At 35.4% G+C, this 17,635-nt stretch overlaps 2 protein-coding genes across 6 annotated transcripts in view; one reads left to right on the top strand and one right to left on the bottom strand.

Annotated features, from left to right (window-relative positions):
• The window catches only part of LOC123527054 (uncharacterized), a 491,978-nt gene that overhangs the window by 286,568 nt on the left and 187,775 nt on the right, over window positions 1-17,635 (top strand). The gene's annotated exons all lie outside the window — the stretch shown is intronic.
• Window positions 1-17,635, bottom strand: part of LOC123527931 (high affinity cGMP-specific 3',5'-cyclic phosphodiesterase 9A-like) — a 129,446-nt gene that overhangs the window by 29,877 nt on the left and 81,934 nt on the right. For all 5 annotated transcript variants that reach the window (XM_045307670.2, XM_045307669.2, XM_045307668.2 and 2 more), the window contains exons 5-8: window positions 16,691-16,830; window positions 15,747-15,888; window positions 2,940-3,035; window positions 1,037-1,159 (exon numbers count right to left, since the gene is read on the bottom strand). In XM_045307670.2, the coding sequence (XP_045163605.2) occupies window positions 1,037-1,159; window positions 2,940-3,035; window positions 15,747-15,888; window positions 16,691-16,830 (501 nt within the window). The remainder of the gene's footprint in view (window positions 1-1,036; window positions 1,160-2,939; window positions 3,036-15,746; window positions 15,889-16,690; window positions 16,831-17,635) is intronic.

Genomic DNA, 17,635 nt, shown 5'->3' with positions numbered 1-17,635 from the left:
CAGCTTTTCATGGCCATCAAAGTCATTTTTAATGTATGGCATTAAAACTATGGTCATGAAAATCCCATTAAATAGTAAGTAGTTTTGGGTGAATTTTAATGGTGACCTGTTAAAAACCTTTGAAAGAATTAAGGCCAATTTCATGACCCGTTAAAAGGCATGTGCATCTAGTAGAGACTGTTTCTTGTTTGACACCTTCACAACCCTATTATATGCAGAAAAGGTCAAAGAGCTAACAGATTTTGCAGCTGGACTGGGTCTCAAAATAAATGTCTCAGGATACTTTTTTAGTGATCTACTGACTATGCTACCAGTCTACTTCCACATAATTTTCTAAATTGTAACCACAATAATACATAATTACATACTTATTTAATGATGACAAAATCTACTACATCTTTCCTGAATAAGGACAAAATCTACTATGTACTTACTGAATGATGACAAACTCTAACATACATCAGACATCAACTGGGACTAAATGTTCTATATACTTACTGAATGAAGACTAAGTCCCTTTCTACAAATTTACTCCCTCTACTATTCAATTTAATTGGGTGATACAAAATATATATTTTTTTGATTAAGTTGATAAATGATTTTTATTTTATTAATAACATTATAATCTTAAAATTTTGAAATGTTTTGAAACATGAGAAATGACTGTTTTAGTCTGCCTTATCCAAAATCAGCAGAGTTTGGATTTTGCCTGTGGTGGATTTTGTCTGTACGTCAGATTGCCACCTCAGCAAAAACTGGACAAGTGTTTCTTTATGTTAATGCAGTTATCCACTGTTTACACTGAGGTGATAAATTATTAACCCTCATCATGCTGGACACGATTGGTGGTGCCTTTGCGACCAGTGTAGATCATGTTCAGCCTGCACATCCATGCAGTCTGATCATGATCTGCACTGTTTGCCATTCAGTCAATATCTTTTTGGTAAGCACCCCTGTTAACAGTTAATGGTACTGTCCAAACTGAAAGGTGGACAAGTCCATTATTGAAATTTAGCAGAGTAAGGGTTAAACTTACTTGATATGCATTGTTATATCCTGGATGTCCTAGGTCATGGCATATTGCAGAGGTCAGAAGTATGAGTACATCTATATCATCAACCAATGATGGTAAGTCTATCAACCAAGTTAAACCATACATCTGTAAAAATGAAAGAATTCATTAATCTTTAAGCGCAAAATGCAAAAACAATTGAAAATGGCAACTTTACAGAATAGACTTTTACCCATGCTTAAGTGACATAGAACACAACCAATCAAAACAATAGCAGACTCTGTTCGAGTGTGTTCATGAGAGGTAAAGAAATGTGCAACACCCCTCAAGACCCCTAGCACTGGTATGACCAGTCATACGGTATAAACCTTAAAGAACAAATGTATAATACTAGATGTTACATCAATCAAGTTTTAAATAATCTGCCTCAAGTGTTAACAGGTTGTTTTTTTTCTGCAATTTCACCTAGTGAGCTACTTTTTTATCTTGGATAAATAAGTTTCAGACTTGACCTAGACTTCGAGGTGACAACCATTCTGACAAAATTTATTAGGATGAGGTACAAGGTCTGGCCTCTACACTGTTAATAATGCTTTTTTCTGCTATTTGAAAAAGTGACTTAGTTTTGAACTAAATTAATTTAGTTTTAAACCTTTCCTAGATTTAAAAGAGACAAATATTCTGACAAAGTTTTATGAAGATTAGGTTGAAAATGTGGATTCTAAAGTATTCATAGTTTTTCAATGATTTGACCTGATGACCTTATTTTTGATCTGGGATAACCAAGTTTCGAAATCATCTTAGACTTTAGTAAGGAAACATTCTGACCAAGTATCATTATTGTTGGGCAAACATTGTGATCTGTGGAGTGTTAACAAGAAAATTGCCAATGATCAATAACAAAAAATGCACATACCAAAGCGTAGGACAATGCACAACAAACACAGGAGTATTCTAACTGCTAACCTTGAGCACTTTGTACCCAGATGAGCTAAAGCCAGAAGCACTAGTAAGAAAAGGAGTTCTTACTAGAATCAGTACAGTGTTAAAATGTGGGCTTAACCACTTCTATGTTAAAAACAACTGCAAAACTTTCTATACACTGTAATTATTGTTATACAAGCAGATGTTGCATGATATGTCAAACGAGAAGACTATCGACTGCAACGAGATAGTTTTTTTGCATCTTTTTGCTAATTATACTAAGAGATACACAGTCATACTGTCACTGACATAGCTCCACGTAGGCTAGGCCTGCATATAACTTTCCTAACCAAAATGTATCATAGGAGTTTAAGCTTCTTTAACCACACATGCTTTTTTGTATTTTTTCCCTGGATATGCCAGAAAACACTCCTACATACATTCAAAACAAAAGAAATTCCTGGGGAAGCCTATTGCCCCCTAATCACCATCTTATACACAATGTCATAGTCTTACGATGCCCCTGACTGCAGGAATAATTCAATTTTTTTTATTTCTTACTTTATGTCTACTTTCACATCATATCTGTCTGGTGCTAAACAAGTTACTTTATGGGGAATAAATGAAACCAGACATTACCAGGTCACCAGATTTCCCTATTATAGTATCTCAGATTATAGATCACTACACGATTCACAGCATTGAGGTTTTAAAAAGCATGGCTTGAAAAATAACAGCACAAAATCAAACTATTCTGAGGATCTTAAAAAGAATGTACAGATAAACTTCTTTCACTCGAACTCAGATTTGAATGCCAGCCTTTGCTCATAAATTGCTAGGTCCCAGCAAAATCCCTGTATAATGTATAAATTTCGATGACTTGAACTACCAATAACTCTAATAAATTTTGCCGGTCCAATCCAGTTCGAGCGAACAAAGTTTGACTGTACTTAATTTTTAAACAGTATGTAATTTATTACATTTTAACTGACAAATTACCTACCATTTGTGCAACCATAAAACAGTGTTTAAAGTTGTGAAAAGGCACTGGATTGTAATTTCTGTAGATTTCAAACAGCCAGTTCTGTAACACAGGTAACTGCAAAACAGAAAAACATCCGGTTATATCTGAAACATTTATATACTGTACAGATAACTGCAAAAAGCATGAAGTTATATCCTGCTGTATCTGTGACATTATCTTGTATTGACAGCTGCCAAAAAATATTATTTTGTATCTAAAACATTATTTAGTATAGACAACTGCATAAAAATCCTGTAACTTGTATCCTGTTGGAAACGAAAAGTAAACCGACACTGAACCAAAAACGTGTACCATTGAAATCCTAGTTGGGTTACCAAATTCAGTTGAAAAGGTGAAAAGGGTCACATTTTTCAACAAGTTACTTGATTTTTTCTTTGCTAATGCTAACAATCTGACAAGATCATCCAGGATGTTCATGCAATTCCTGAACAAGTTTGTGATATTCTCCAAGTTTGTCAAATTATTCATGGTTCACATGGACTGTACCCATTTCATTCTAACTCCCCCCCCCCCACCCCACACACACACATCCCTGGTCTACTTATCCAAGCAGTAACATATCATTATCACCAATATTAAGTTCATTTCAAATGGGTTTCTTTTTTATTAGGTTTATAATAATAATTCTTCTACACATTCTCACCTAGAAATTCACATCAAAATTTGTTGTATATGTTAAAGCCCTAAGCAATTCAGAATTTGAACAAGAGTGCCAGAATGTCACAGGGCTCCAGATAAGATGCATATTAGCGTAAATTACGCTTTGAAATAATGCATATATGCATGTCTGATAATTTTTATGCATTTAAAAACGTATAATATATGAAATTGCAGAAACGCACGCAATGGCTTTTTACTAGCATAAACAAAATCTGAATCGTCTGGATGCTTTATGTAACAGAGAACGGTCGGCATTAATTCTTCCACTTTGAACGTACACACGCATTGAATGGTACTCTATACACCTAGGTTAAATGTTATTATACACTCAATGCGTGCATAAATCAAATAGTTGGGAATTAATATGGATGGTACAGTAGTGTATTTTAAAGCGGTGTCGATTTAAAATATCAACTTCTAGTGCAGAGTAAACAACAAAAATGTCTCTTTCTATGAATGTAAAAAGTGAACAAACACTCTAGGCATTCTTTAAACTAACTAAAATGATCCCCAAAACACAGTTAAAGGTATATTGAATATTCTATTGGATTCAGTAGCGAGGGTGAAGCCAAAGCAAGCCAAGGGAGAAAAAAGAAGCAAAAACTTGAATGCTGAATATTGAAACCGTAGTGAACTGCAAGGGAACAAATTCATGGGGGTTACACCCAATAAATATGTTATAAAACTGATTTCTGGTTTTTCACATTTACAAATTCTCAGGAGTAAAAGTACCAGTACTCCTAGTCAGTTTCAGATTTTACCATTTTACTCGCGTCATTTAAAATTATGATGAGTAAATACTCATAGGCCAAAAAAAATATCTGGAGCCCTGATGTCACAATATACGCCCGTTACAGCAAATTTCTCTACACTAGCACCTGTATTTGGAATTTTAATTCTGTGGTTGTGTTTAAGTAATTATTGTAATTCTTTTGACTTTCTAAGTCCACAAAAAACTCTTTACCTGAGGCAGAGATACCTTAAAATACACCTAAAATTTGAAAGTAGCATCTATGATGTACCACAGAAAAGTGGTCTTGGTTTTTCCCTACGGTCAATTATAAAAAAGTTACAATATAAGTTATTTATAGTAACAACTAAGGGAAGTTAATATTAAAAAAAAAACAAAAAAACAAGAGCTGTCTCCGTAGGATGACACATGCCCCCGATGGCACTTTGAATGAATAGTTATGGCCGATGTTAAGAGTTTAGGACCTTTGACCTACGGAGCTGGGTCTTGCGCACGACACATCGTCTTACTGTGTTACACATTCATGCATAGTTATTCTAAAATCCATGCATGAATGACAAAGATATGGACCGGACATGCCCATCAATGCACTATCATGAAAAATGATCTTTAAGGTCTAAGTGTGACCTTGACCTTTGAGCTACGAACCTGGGTCTTGCGCATGACACGTCGTCTTACTGTGGTACACATTTATGCCAAGTTATTTGAAAATCCATCCATCGATGACAAAGATATGGACCGGACACGCCCATCAATGCACTATCCTTTAACGTCTAAGTGTGACCTTGACCTTTGAGCTACGGACCTGGGTCTTGCGCACTGCACGTCGTCTTACTGTGGTACACATTCATGCCAAGTTATTTGAAAATCCATCCATCGATGACAAAGATATGGACCGGACACGAAAATTGCGGACGGACCAACAGACTGACAGACCGACAGACGGTTCAAAAACTATATGCCTCCCTTCGAGGGCATAAAAAATCCCCTCCAAAAATTCTAAGTCCACACAAAAATCCTTACCAGGTAGAGATAGGTCAAAATACACCTCAAAATTGGATGTAACATGCATGTTGTACTGCAGAAAAGTGGTCTCAAATTTTCCCTACAACCAGTAATGAAAAAGTTACAATATGAGCTATTTATAGTAACAACAAAGGGAAGTAATTCTAAAGAAGGGACCTGCGCATGACACTCCGTCTCATGATGGTGTACAATTGTGCCAAGTTACATCAAAATCCCTCAATGCATGAAGAAGAAATGCTCCAGAAAAAGTCATTCTTGTATCTGACCTTTGGCCTCTAAGTGTGACCTTGACCTTAGACCTAGGGACCTGGGTTCTTGCGCATGACACTCCGTCTCATGGTATTGAACATTTGTGCCAAGTTATATCAAAATCCCTCCCTGCCTGAAGAAGAAATGCTCCAGACAAAGTTTCATTCTTGTATCCTTTGACCTCTAAGTGTGACCTTGACCTTAGATGTAGGGACCTGGTTCTTGCGCATGACACTCCGTCTCATGATGGTAAACAGCTGTGCCAAATTACATCAAAATCTCTCCATGCATGAAGAAGATATGCTCCAGACAAAGTCATTCTTGAATTTGACCTTTGACCTCTAAGTGTGACCTTGACCTTAGACCTAGGGACCTGGTTCTTGCGCATGACACTCCATCTCATGATGGTGAACAATTATGCTAAGTTACATCAAAATCCCTCCATGCATGAAGAAGATAATTATGCTCCGGACAAAGTCTGTTGACACCGCTCGCCCGCCTGCCAGGGGCATTCCCATAATACGTCCCGTTTTTCAAACGAGCGTATAAAAATAAGCGCAATTCGGCTCAGTTTTGGTACCAATGTGTATTTGTGAAATGGAGAAAGTGTTTCCTACATCTGTGACATATAAAACTGGTAATTGGAAAACTGTAGCTTGTATTTGGCAAAAAGTTGTTTTCTATTACACCTGTAATATTCTATTCTACAATTTTTTGTTATAATTTGGAGAACAAAATAACAGAATGAAATGTCAGGGTATTTCTGCATTCTGGACATTGGTATTTCCTTAATACTTGTGCTTATGCAATAAACTTATCAATACCATATAGCATTATATACTTTTTCCAGGTTTTAAGCAGCTCTATCTTATCGCTAAGCAACAAGATTTTATCATTAAATTTAAATTGGAAGCATTGCTAACAGGAAATACCAGAAACATCCTGCACTTCATTAATAACAGAAAACTAGCAAAAACTCATTCTGAAATATATCTAGAAACAAGTTTTCAATTTACGTAAATTCAGAACTGCGGGTACAGGAAGATGCAACACAATAAATTAATGATGAAAAATAAACATTGTTTTCTTAATTAGCAATTTAGAATGCTAGGTATTTTCTTGTTTAGTGGTGTTGGGGAAATAAGAAGATAATTTTTTCATACAGAGAATAAACTCCTTTAATTCAAAAACTATCAGAAAGCATGCTGTATCTTTTACATTTACCAGAACAAGTTCCTGGTTTCCAGTTAAATTACAAGGACTATTAATTTTTAAAAACAAGAGAGCAATAATTTATTGAAGTCCTGTGTCACTCACCTGATCAAGCCTTGACATGGTATGACCTGGTTTCAAATATAACCTAAATTTCATAAAGATAAACATTCTGTTCATGTAGACAGGACTGGTGAAAAGGGGCCCCAAGAGAAATGTATTATTTACTAGTTTTTAACCTTAAATCACCTAATATCAGTACTGAGGCAAATATTCTGACCAAGTTCCATCAATATTGGGCTAACATTTCAGGTAAAACTGTTAATGACATTTACGGTATTTCTGCAGGACTGATAAACTGGAAGTAATGGAGTAACATCATTCATGAGGATAATATAGAATAAAGACTGGATTTGGCATCTGGAAATGAAAATCCTTTTATGAATTCATGGCAACTGTGAGAAATTTTATTGCAAAGCAATTATATCATCTTTCTAGAGATAAAATATGATACTAACAAGAGCTGTCACTAATGGTGAAAATGCCCCCACAGCGCCTTGACCTTTGACCTGGTGACCTTGACCTTTGACCTGGTGACTCCAAAGTCAATAAGGGTCGTGTACTCAATAAGTACTATCAGCATGTGGTTTTTGAAGGTCCTGGGTGCAGTGGTTCGCGAGTAAAGTGCCTTCATGTAAAAAGTTAACGTTGTAACAAACTAACATACGGACAGTTGAAAACTAATATGCCTCCCTTCAGGGGCATAAAAAGTTTGACATGTCAATTAATTCCAAATAAATCAGCTTGAAATGTGCTGATCTCTTTTAAATCATAGGCAAGTACCTTAAAAACAAGCAGATAAACATTTCATTTTACCATATTATACATCATAGTTATGTTAATTTTATAATTCTGCGAAGTTTCATTACAATCTACATTGCAGAAGAAAAAAAAATCGCAAAAATATCATTAAAATTGTGACTGTGAATTTCCAACGCGGATACCTTTACAACAGATGGCAAACATATTTAGACTGATAATAGATTAATAGTCAAAACTTGAGCTCTCCACACTCAGACAAGTGTTGCACTAAAAGTTGCTTTGCTACATAACTTATCATCCAGTTTAATACAGTCTGAAAAGATCCTTTGGAAGCATAGAATGCAACCAAGAAACATACAATCACTAACTTGGTCCAACTGAGTCTGTTCATGAGAGGTAAAGAAACATGCAACACCCCTCATGTCCCCTGCAACTGCGGCTTAAGCGGAATTCTACTGTAGTAAAAATGGATGTTTAAAGGGCTAGAAAATATAATAACACACTGCGTCCAAGGATGGGCAGACTAAACATTTTACAGCAGGCACACTGGGCATGAACTCTGCAAAAAAAAAAATCTGTTTTGTAAAGATTCTTTGAAAAGTATAGAACACAACCATGCACTCCGTTTTAAATCAAATTTTGCCTTATTAAAGATCAAACAGCATTTTCATCTTCAAAGGCTACATTTTTTAATAATATCCCACTAGTAATAGTTAGCAAAAAGCATGATGACCTTATTAAATGGTGAATGCTTCTATCACGAAGTCTTCATTACAATAATAAAGGTAGCAGGTGCAAAACAGAAATCTGTAATTTGCCACACTGTGAAATATTATTCAATTTCATGGACATAAAATGTTGAGGCTCTTATAAAAACAAGAGGACCAAGATGGCCCTAGGTCGCTCACCTGAGAAACACACCATAACAGTATGAACATGTTTGACCTAGTGATTTCATGGAAAAAAATATTCTGACCAATTATCATTAAAATCTTGAGTATAAGTAAGTATCCTTTGATTTGACCTAGTGACCTAGTTTTTGATCCCAGATGACCCATATTCAAACTTGACCTAGATTTCATCAAGGCTATCATTCTGGCCAAATTTCATGAAGATCAATTGAAAAATACAGCCTCTATCGCATACACAAGGTTTTTCTTTGATTTGACCTAGTGACCTAGTTTTTGACCCCAGACTACCCATATTCGAATTTGACCTAGATTTCATCAAGGCAATTATTCTGACCAGATTTTATGAAAATCCAGTGCAGCACCTACTGCATGCACAAGGTTTTTCTTTGATTTGACCTAATGACCTAGTTTTTAAACCCAGATGACCCATATTCGAACTTGACCTAGATTTCATCAAGGCTATCATTCTGACAAAATTTCATGAAGATCAGTTTTGGCTTAAAAGATCAAAAATTTAGCCTCTATCGCATACACAAGGTTTTTCTTTGATTTAACCTAGTGACCTACTTTTCGACCCAGATGACCCATATTTGAACCTGACCTAGATTTCATCAAGGCAATCATTCTGACCAAATTTCATGAAGATCAATTGAAAAATACAGCCTCTATTGCATACAGAAGGGTTTTTTTTTATTTGACCTAGTGACCTACTTTTTGATCCAAGATGACCCATAATCAAATTCAATGTAGATTTTATCAAGGCAATCATTCTGACCATATTTCATGAAGATCAATTGAAAAATACAGCCTCTATTGCATACACAAGGTTTTTCTTTAATTTGACCTAGTGACCTACTTTTTGACCCAAGATGACCCATATTCAAATCTGACCTAGATTTCATCAAGGCAATCATTCTGACTAAATTTCAGGAAGATCAATTGAAACATATAGCCTCTATCGCATACACAAAGTTTTTCTTTGATTTGACCTAGTGACCTAATTTTTGAACCAAGATGACCCATATTCAAACCTGATCTAGATTTCATCAATGCAATCATTCTGACCAAATTTCATGATGCTCAATTGAAAAATACAGCCTCTATCGCATACACAAGGTTTTTCTTTGATTTGACATAGTGACCTACTTTTTGATCCCAGATGACCCATTTTCAAATTCAGCCTAGATTTCATTTAGGTTATCATTTTGACTTAATTTCAGGAAGATCAATTGAAAAATACAGCCTCTATCGCATATACAAGCTTTTCCTTTGATTTGACCTAGTGACCTACTTTTTGACCCAAGATGACCCATATTCAAACTTGACCTAGATTTTATCAAGGAAATCATTCTGACCAAAATTCATGAAGATCAATTGAAAAATACAGCCTCTATCGCATACACAAGGGTTTTCCTTGATTTGACCTAGTGACCCAGTTTTTGACCCCAGATGACCCATTTTCGAACTCGGCCTAGACTTCATCAAGGTAATCATTCTGACCAAATTTCATGAAGATCAGTTGAAAAATACAGCCTCTATCACATACACAAGCTAAATGTTGACGGACGACAGATGACAGACACCAGACATCGAGCGATCAGAAAAACTCACCTGAGCATTGCTCAGGCTAGCTAAAATCAGATATAAATTATCGAACTAAAATAAATTGGAATTGTTGTATTTGTACATTGGAATTTAATTTTGTAGATTGATCAAGCCCACAACAAAAATTAGTTCCAATTGAATAAAATATACTTTCACAGTGTGTCTGGAACATATCCCTTTGTGTGTGTGTATTTTTTTTATATATATATTTTTTTGCAACACCAACACAGTACATGTTATAGGGCATTAGTTTTCAATTTTGATAGTAGAAAACCACTTTGGTAATTTTTCAGGACCCAACAGACAGCCAAAAAACCCCAACAAATCATCTGAAGAGAAGTCTAGTCTGCTTCCTCACAATAGTTAATCTTGAATATCTCTGCAAGGATCAAACCCATGGGGGAGAATGGCAAAATATCAGGGTGGCAAAATATCAATGTCAGGAAACATCCATGGGGGCGAATGGCAAAATATCAGGGTGGCAAAATATCAATGTCAGGAAACATCCATGGGGGCGAATGGCAAAATATCAGGGCGGCAAAATATCAGTGTCAGGAAACATCTATGGGGGCGAATGGCAAAATATCTGGGTGGCAAAATATCAGTGTCAGGAAACAAATGATCAGCCATTGTAGCTTGAAACCAGAGCTGTCACTAATTGTGACAAATGCACCAGCAGCGCCTTAATAGACCTCTGACCTGGTGACCTTGACCTTTGACCTGGTGACCCCAAAGTCAATAGGGGTCGTGTACTCAATAAGTACTATCAGCATGTGAAGTTTGAAGGTCCTGGGTGCAGTGGTTTGCGAGTAAAGTGCCTTCATGCAAAAAGTTAACATTGTGACGAACGAACAAACAAACTAACGAACGAACGGACGGACAGTTGAAAACTAATATGCCTCCCTTTGGGGGCATAAAAACCTAACAAAGCAAAGTCTTGCCTGCTATAATTAAAGAAATCATTGGTTGCATTTATTATAACTTTGAGTTTTTAGTAATTACTTTTGATTAATTCCTGAAATTCTGCATAGTCTCAAATGACAATGACGTCAAACCAAACCTCGTTTTACATGGGAAGAAAAACTGCTGTGATAATTATAATGTTTTAACATCGGTATCTCAGATTCATGCTAAAATTTTCACATTGCTATTTCCTTATTTCTGTTTCACTGTAACAAATAGAAGGCACGCTAGGCTTGACCTTGCACTAATTAATCTACAACAAGAGGGTCATGATGACCCTGGATTGCTCACCTGAGTAAAATTAGCAACATGTTTCAAATGTCAAAGGTCGCTCACCTGACAAACATACCATAACAGTGTAAACATGTTTGACCTAGTGATTTCATAGAAACAAATATTCTGGCCAATTTTCATAAGGATTGGACCAAAAACGTGGTCTCTTGAGTTTAAACAAGTATTTTCTTAGATATCACCTTGTGACCTAGTTTTTGACCCCAGATGACCCATATTCATACATGGCCTAGATTTCATCAAGGCAACCCTTCTGACCAAATTTGATGAAGATCAATTGAAACATACAGCCTCTATCGCATACACAAGGTTTTTCTTTGATTTGACCTAGTGACCTAGTTTTTGACCCCAGATGACCCATATTTGAACTTGGCCTAGATTTCATCAAGGCAAGCATTCTGATCAAATTTCATGAAGATCAATTAAAAAATACAGCCTCTATCGCATACACAAGCTATATGTTGACAGACGACAGACAGACAGACGCAGACAGACGCCAGACATCGAGAGATCACAATAACTCACCCGAGCAAGGTGAGCTAAAAAAAATGCAAAAAATAACCATATATAATGATCATATATGCTTTCTTGAGATTTTTAGATACATGTCCATCACCACATTTTAATGTTGCTTGAACTCAACGATGACTATGCTGTGGTCTGAGAGGTATGTAGACAGGCATGAAGTTCTTGGCTGCTGAAACCCCAGGTGCACAACTGCACATGCTGACCAACATTCCTGTAAACTTTGGTGACTCTAAGTCAAATACTTTTGCAGCTACGCGCGACACAACATTAAAATGACCAATTTTTAACTAAGTCAGGGGCCATAACTCCTACACGACTGAATGAATCCGGACGCGAAACCTCAGGTGCACAACTGCACATGCTGACCAACATTCCTGTAAACTTTGGTGACTCTAGGTCAAATACTTTTGGAGCTACGCGAGACACAACATTAAAATGACCAATTTTTTACTAAGTCAGGGGCTATAACTCTTACATGACTGAATGAATCCAGACGCTAAACCCCAGGTGCACAACTACACATGCTGACCAACATTCCTGTAAAGTTTTGTGACTCTACGTCAAATACTTTTGGAGCTAGGTGCATCACAACATTAAAATGAACTATTTTTACAAAGTCAGGGGCCATTAACTCCTACACGACTGAATGAATCCGGACGCGAAACCCCAGGTGCACAACTACACATGCTGACCAACATTCCTGAAAAGTTTTGTGACTCTACGTCAAATACTTTTGGAGCTAGGCGCGACACAACATTCTCGGAAGGACGGACAAGGGCAAATCTATATCCCCCCCAAAGTGGGGGCATAAAAATGCAAATCCTAAATCCTAGAGTGGTGTTTTCTAGCTATTTGGATTCATACCAATATATAGATTAACCCACAAATTTCATATTTATAAATCTCAAACCAAATTACTTATCAGTGAATTCAATTATCTTTATGGGCATTAAATTTTGTAGTTTGTGTCAAAACAGCTTTTGATATGTATTTGTGGATTTCTATTTTCGAAGATAAAATGAATTGGAATCTAATATGTATCATTTGAATTTAATTTCATGGATCTACCAAACCAAACAATCCTTGAAAATTAGTCCCTAATGATTATTAATGATATTAAAGTATTCAATTGTATATAAAAAATAGCTAGCAGCTTTTTTCTTTTATAGGCAGCGGGGCACAATGACTTTCAACAAATTTCTGTCATATTATCGCAGGGAACATTAATTTCCCCAAAGGGATATCATTATCTCAGCTTTTCTCATTATTTTTCTCTCTCTTTTTTTCTATAATTCTCATGTCCTCTTTCATACCTTTTTATTTCAGATTTTCTGATAAGATGGTCATTTGTAATAAGTATAGAGAATGTCGAATCAATAATATCTTGATAAAATATTGTAAAGAAATAAAATTTAAAGTTGTTTTTTGTTTGTTTGTTAATGTTCTACATCTATTTGGAAATAAAAATATTTTACAAGAAAAATACAACAACACAAGATGTCACGACAGCGCACTCGAATATATTCCGTCTAATATAAATGTTTTACCAAAATTTTGAAAAAGGGGCATAATTTTGCCAAACTGTAAGCCTGAGTTATGTAACTTGCCTATGATGCCAAACATGTGTAAAGGATATGAAAACATAATTATGGTCAAGTGATTCCAGTGAAATATAATACCTATATGCAAAACTTTAACAAAATTTCCATGTTAAAATGGGGCATAATTTTCACAAAATACAAGCAAGAGTAATGTTACTTGCCACATGAGGTCAAAGTGACTTCTGAATTTGCATAGACAAATGTTGACACCATTATATTACCTAACAGAGGATTACAACTGGGGTTAAAATTCTCCCACAGGAAAATTATGCACCTGTCTCACTTCTATATATAAGGATAATATTAATTTTCTTTGATGTTCAGCACAGTGGAAATATCTCAAATAATATTCCACAATGAATATTTATGAGAGAAACCCACAAAGAACAGCATCTATTATTACAAATACTCCTACATTCATAAATAAAATTATTGCTTCTTATAAGGAGAAAATGATGATTTTCCAATAAAGGTGGAGAGCAAGGAATTAATATCTGTTATGCTAATTCCATTTTTACATGGCCATCAAGAATAAAAAGTAAAACAGCTTATATAAATTTTGCGGCAATAAATTTTCCAGTTTATCTAACCTTTATTTGCAAGTTCAATAATTTTATACGATTCTGATGAAGTATTACTGATATAAGGATAAAAACACACTTTAATTGTATCTGGCAAAATGGAAAACTAACACTGAATGATTTCCTATACCCAGAGTGAAAGCATATCATGCCTGAAGCAACATGCCTGTCCAGTTACATTACATAGTATGTCCATATCATCATTTCACAGAACAATGATCATGACCTTTCACTAATAAAATGGGTTCAACATGAATGTTCCTTTTTAATCTTTACCTTGCTAAATTTCTAAACTGAACTGGTCCATCATTCAATTTCGGCAGTACCACATATTGTTAAAAGGGGTGTTCACTGAAAATTTACCTACTGATTAGGGAACAGTGCAGACCATGATCCATAGGTCAAAGCATTCTTACTAAAGAGCAGAAACATAATTGCTAACAGACAGACAGGCAATACTGACAACCTGCACCCCCATGGTGGGTATTTTTATAATTGATCTATTTAGAAATATTTCATCAACAAAATGACTGGTCATCCTTTCTTGCACTACTTACATACAAATAATCAACAATTTGGTTGATTTTGTCAAAACAAATTTGTTCCTATAACCTCACTGTGCCCAAAATGAAGACAAAACGTAATTACATGAAATAGATCAGATTGGGTGCTGTCAGTTCTATTAACTAGGTTACGGTTATGAATCTTCTGATTTGTTGTGAATTCATTCACCATCATTCGGTGGTCAACTTTGCTGTCAACTTACATAACCTTACAATTAACATCAGTGTGCCCAGAGTAATAGCAAAACCAAATTACACGTTTACAGCAACTTGTATAATGAAGGTGAAGATTTTCAATTAACCTGGTTGGGTATATATGAGCCGCACCATAAGAAAACCAACATAGTGCATTTGCGATCAGAATGGATCAAGACCAGCCTGGATCCATGCTGTTCGCTTTCAAAGCCTATTGCAATTAGAGAAACCGTTAGCGAACAGCATGAATCCTGACCAGACTGCGTGGATGCGCAGGCTGGTTTGGATCCATGCTGGTCGCAAATGTAATATGTTGGTTTTCTCATGGTGTGGCTCATATAATAGGGTTATTATAACAGTAGTTTGATCTGCGATGCAGTATTCCGCTCGAGTGGATTCTGCCAGATCGGATCTCACGAGGCGCGCAAGCGCCGAGTGTGATCCAACCTTGAAAAATCCACGAGAGCCGAATACAAAGTCCCAGATCTAGCTACTGTTATAATGACCCTTTTATTATATACTTTTACCACTTTGATTCTTGTTTTGTTCTTGAACGAAATCTTCAATGTTTATCGATATTAAATGGAACATAGTTAAGTTTTTATGTGCGCTTTTTATAGAATTGTGTTGGGTCATGCATATTAACGAAAATAGTCTGGCAGCATACAATACGGAAGGTACAATACGGAATTTAAAAGGTACAATACTGAATTTTTGTCGGTCTGTTCATATTTAATTGTGAAATACAAGCAGATTTTTTACATAATTTATATAGGTATATAATAAATGACTTTATTAATAAATTACCTCAATGTTAAACTTTGTGAGAAATCCGAGATCAATGTACATTTGCTGTAACAGTACAAGCATTTCTGGTTCGTCCCACTGCCAGTTGTCGAAAGTGGGCTTCCGTAAATATTGACGTACCTCATCTGTGATTTGAACTTGACTGTAATAGAGATGAAACGCATTACATGAACTTACAAATACATGAACTAATGTACATCTATATCTTCACAAAATAGTGTTAATACTTTTCACGATTTTCTTCAATATGCGTTTGAAAACTTTTACAAAGAAGTGTCAAAATAACAACAACAACACTGCAAATAGACTTACTTAACAGAATGAATCATTATACAAACCATTAAAGATATAGTATGCCCATCTTTTGCTAAAATACGTTATAATCAGATAATTCTTTTTGGATCTGGAAAAATTGAATTTGGTCACATGCAAAAACTACGACATAGAACTACAATCACAATTAAATGTTATATATGCAGTAACATAATTTTGTTCAAAAGATCTTCCATTTTTTTTGTGTGTGGCACTTTATAGTCATAATGTGCTTACTTGGAAAATTTTGTGCCTAATATACAGTACTGTTTACCAAATAAGTATGTTTAGTCTATGTTTACGTAAATACTGTTCCTATTTTAAAATATCAAATTTGGGCATAATACATCTTTAATGGTTAAGACTATCGAACTATTTCTGATTCTACTGAAATGCAAGCATATAAATTTGGAACTTAGTTTGGTATAATACTCATCCTTATATCTTATATTAATTGAAAAATATAATTCTGAATTTATCTCATGTATATCAATTCTGATCTTACCTCATACATTATATTTTTCATATATTCAAATATTCAGTAATAGCAACATACTTCTACCTCACCTGATATAAACATATCTTTTTACTATATTCAGATATTTAGTAACCTCATTCATATTTTAGCTTACCTCATACGTATATATTTTTCATATATGTTCCGATCATGATCTGTGTTACGCTGTAAAGCTTTCTTGTCCCAGAAAGGTTGTAGTGAGGTACCTGAACTAATGTCCTTGAACAGTCCCAGCCAACTTAGGTGCTCAACACTCTAAAATAAAAGCAATTTCATGAATTAATAAGAGATTTATGTCTAAACCTAATTATTTTCCACTTTACTGTAAAACATCTCTAGATTCTTACAAGTGCCAGTGCCTTTCCTGAAAAAAGACATGTGAAATCATCATGACCATGACGCTGACAAAGCTCAAATCCAATTTAGTGGACAGCTATACAATGCTTGATCCTCTACACCTAAGCTCCCTCCTTGACAGAAATAATTCATTATTTCCTCCACATAACACATTATCCAAGTTTTGACCAGAAAAAGACCAGGCAGACATCTCTGTATCAAAGCTGATGTTCTAACCATTGAGGATTAAGCTGTCCCAAACCAAAATGGCGAGCTTAATTAAGCTTGCATTAAGGTCGCAGCAAGATTGCAGTTGCAATCTTAACAAGCATGCAGCAGGATTGCGGTTGGAACCATCGCAACCATAATTTAAGCTTGCGCAAACTAATTTGCGTGCTTCCAGCAACCTGTTTAAGATCTTGCAAGCTTGTAAGGTTGCGCATGCTTGCGATTGGAACCCTAGCAATCTTAATTGCGACCTTGCAAGTTTGCACAATCATAACAAAATTGCAAGCTTGCGCAATCTTGCAAACTTACACAATCATAACAAGATTGCAAGCTTGTGCAATCTTGCAAGCTTAAACACACTTCTATGGGTGTAGACAAAATCATTTGCCTCCTGCAACCTTGTAATCATATCAAGGTTGCCTGCAAGCTTGCAAACTATACTATCTTCCTAAACCTTACTTAGGTTTGTGAGACAGTTTTAATAATGTAAAAGTCT

This window comes from Mercenaria mercenaria, chromosome 14 (assembly GCF_021730395.1).
Source record: "Mercenaria mercenaria strain notata chromosome 14, MADL_Memer_1, whole genome shotgun sequence".
NCBI classification, from domain to species: domain Eukaryota; kingdom Metazoa; phylum Mollusca; class Bivalvia; order Venerida; family Veneridae; genus Mercenaria; species Mercenaria mercenaria.
The sequence above is the reverse complement of the archived record's forward strand: the minus strand, read 5'-3'. Positions and strand labels throughout refer to the sequence as shown.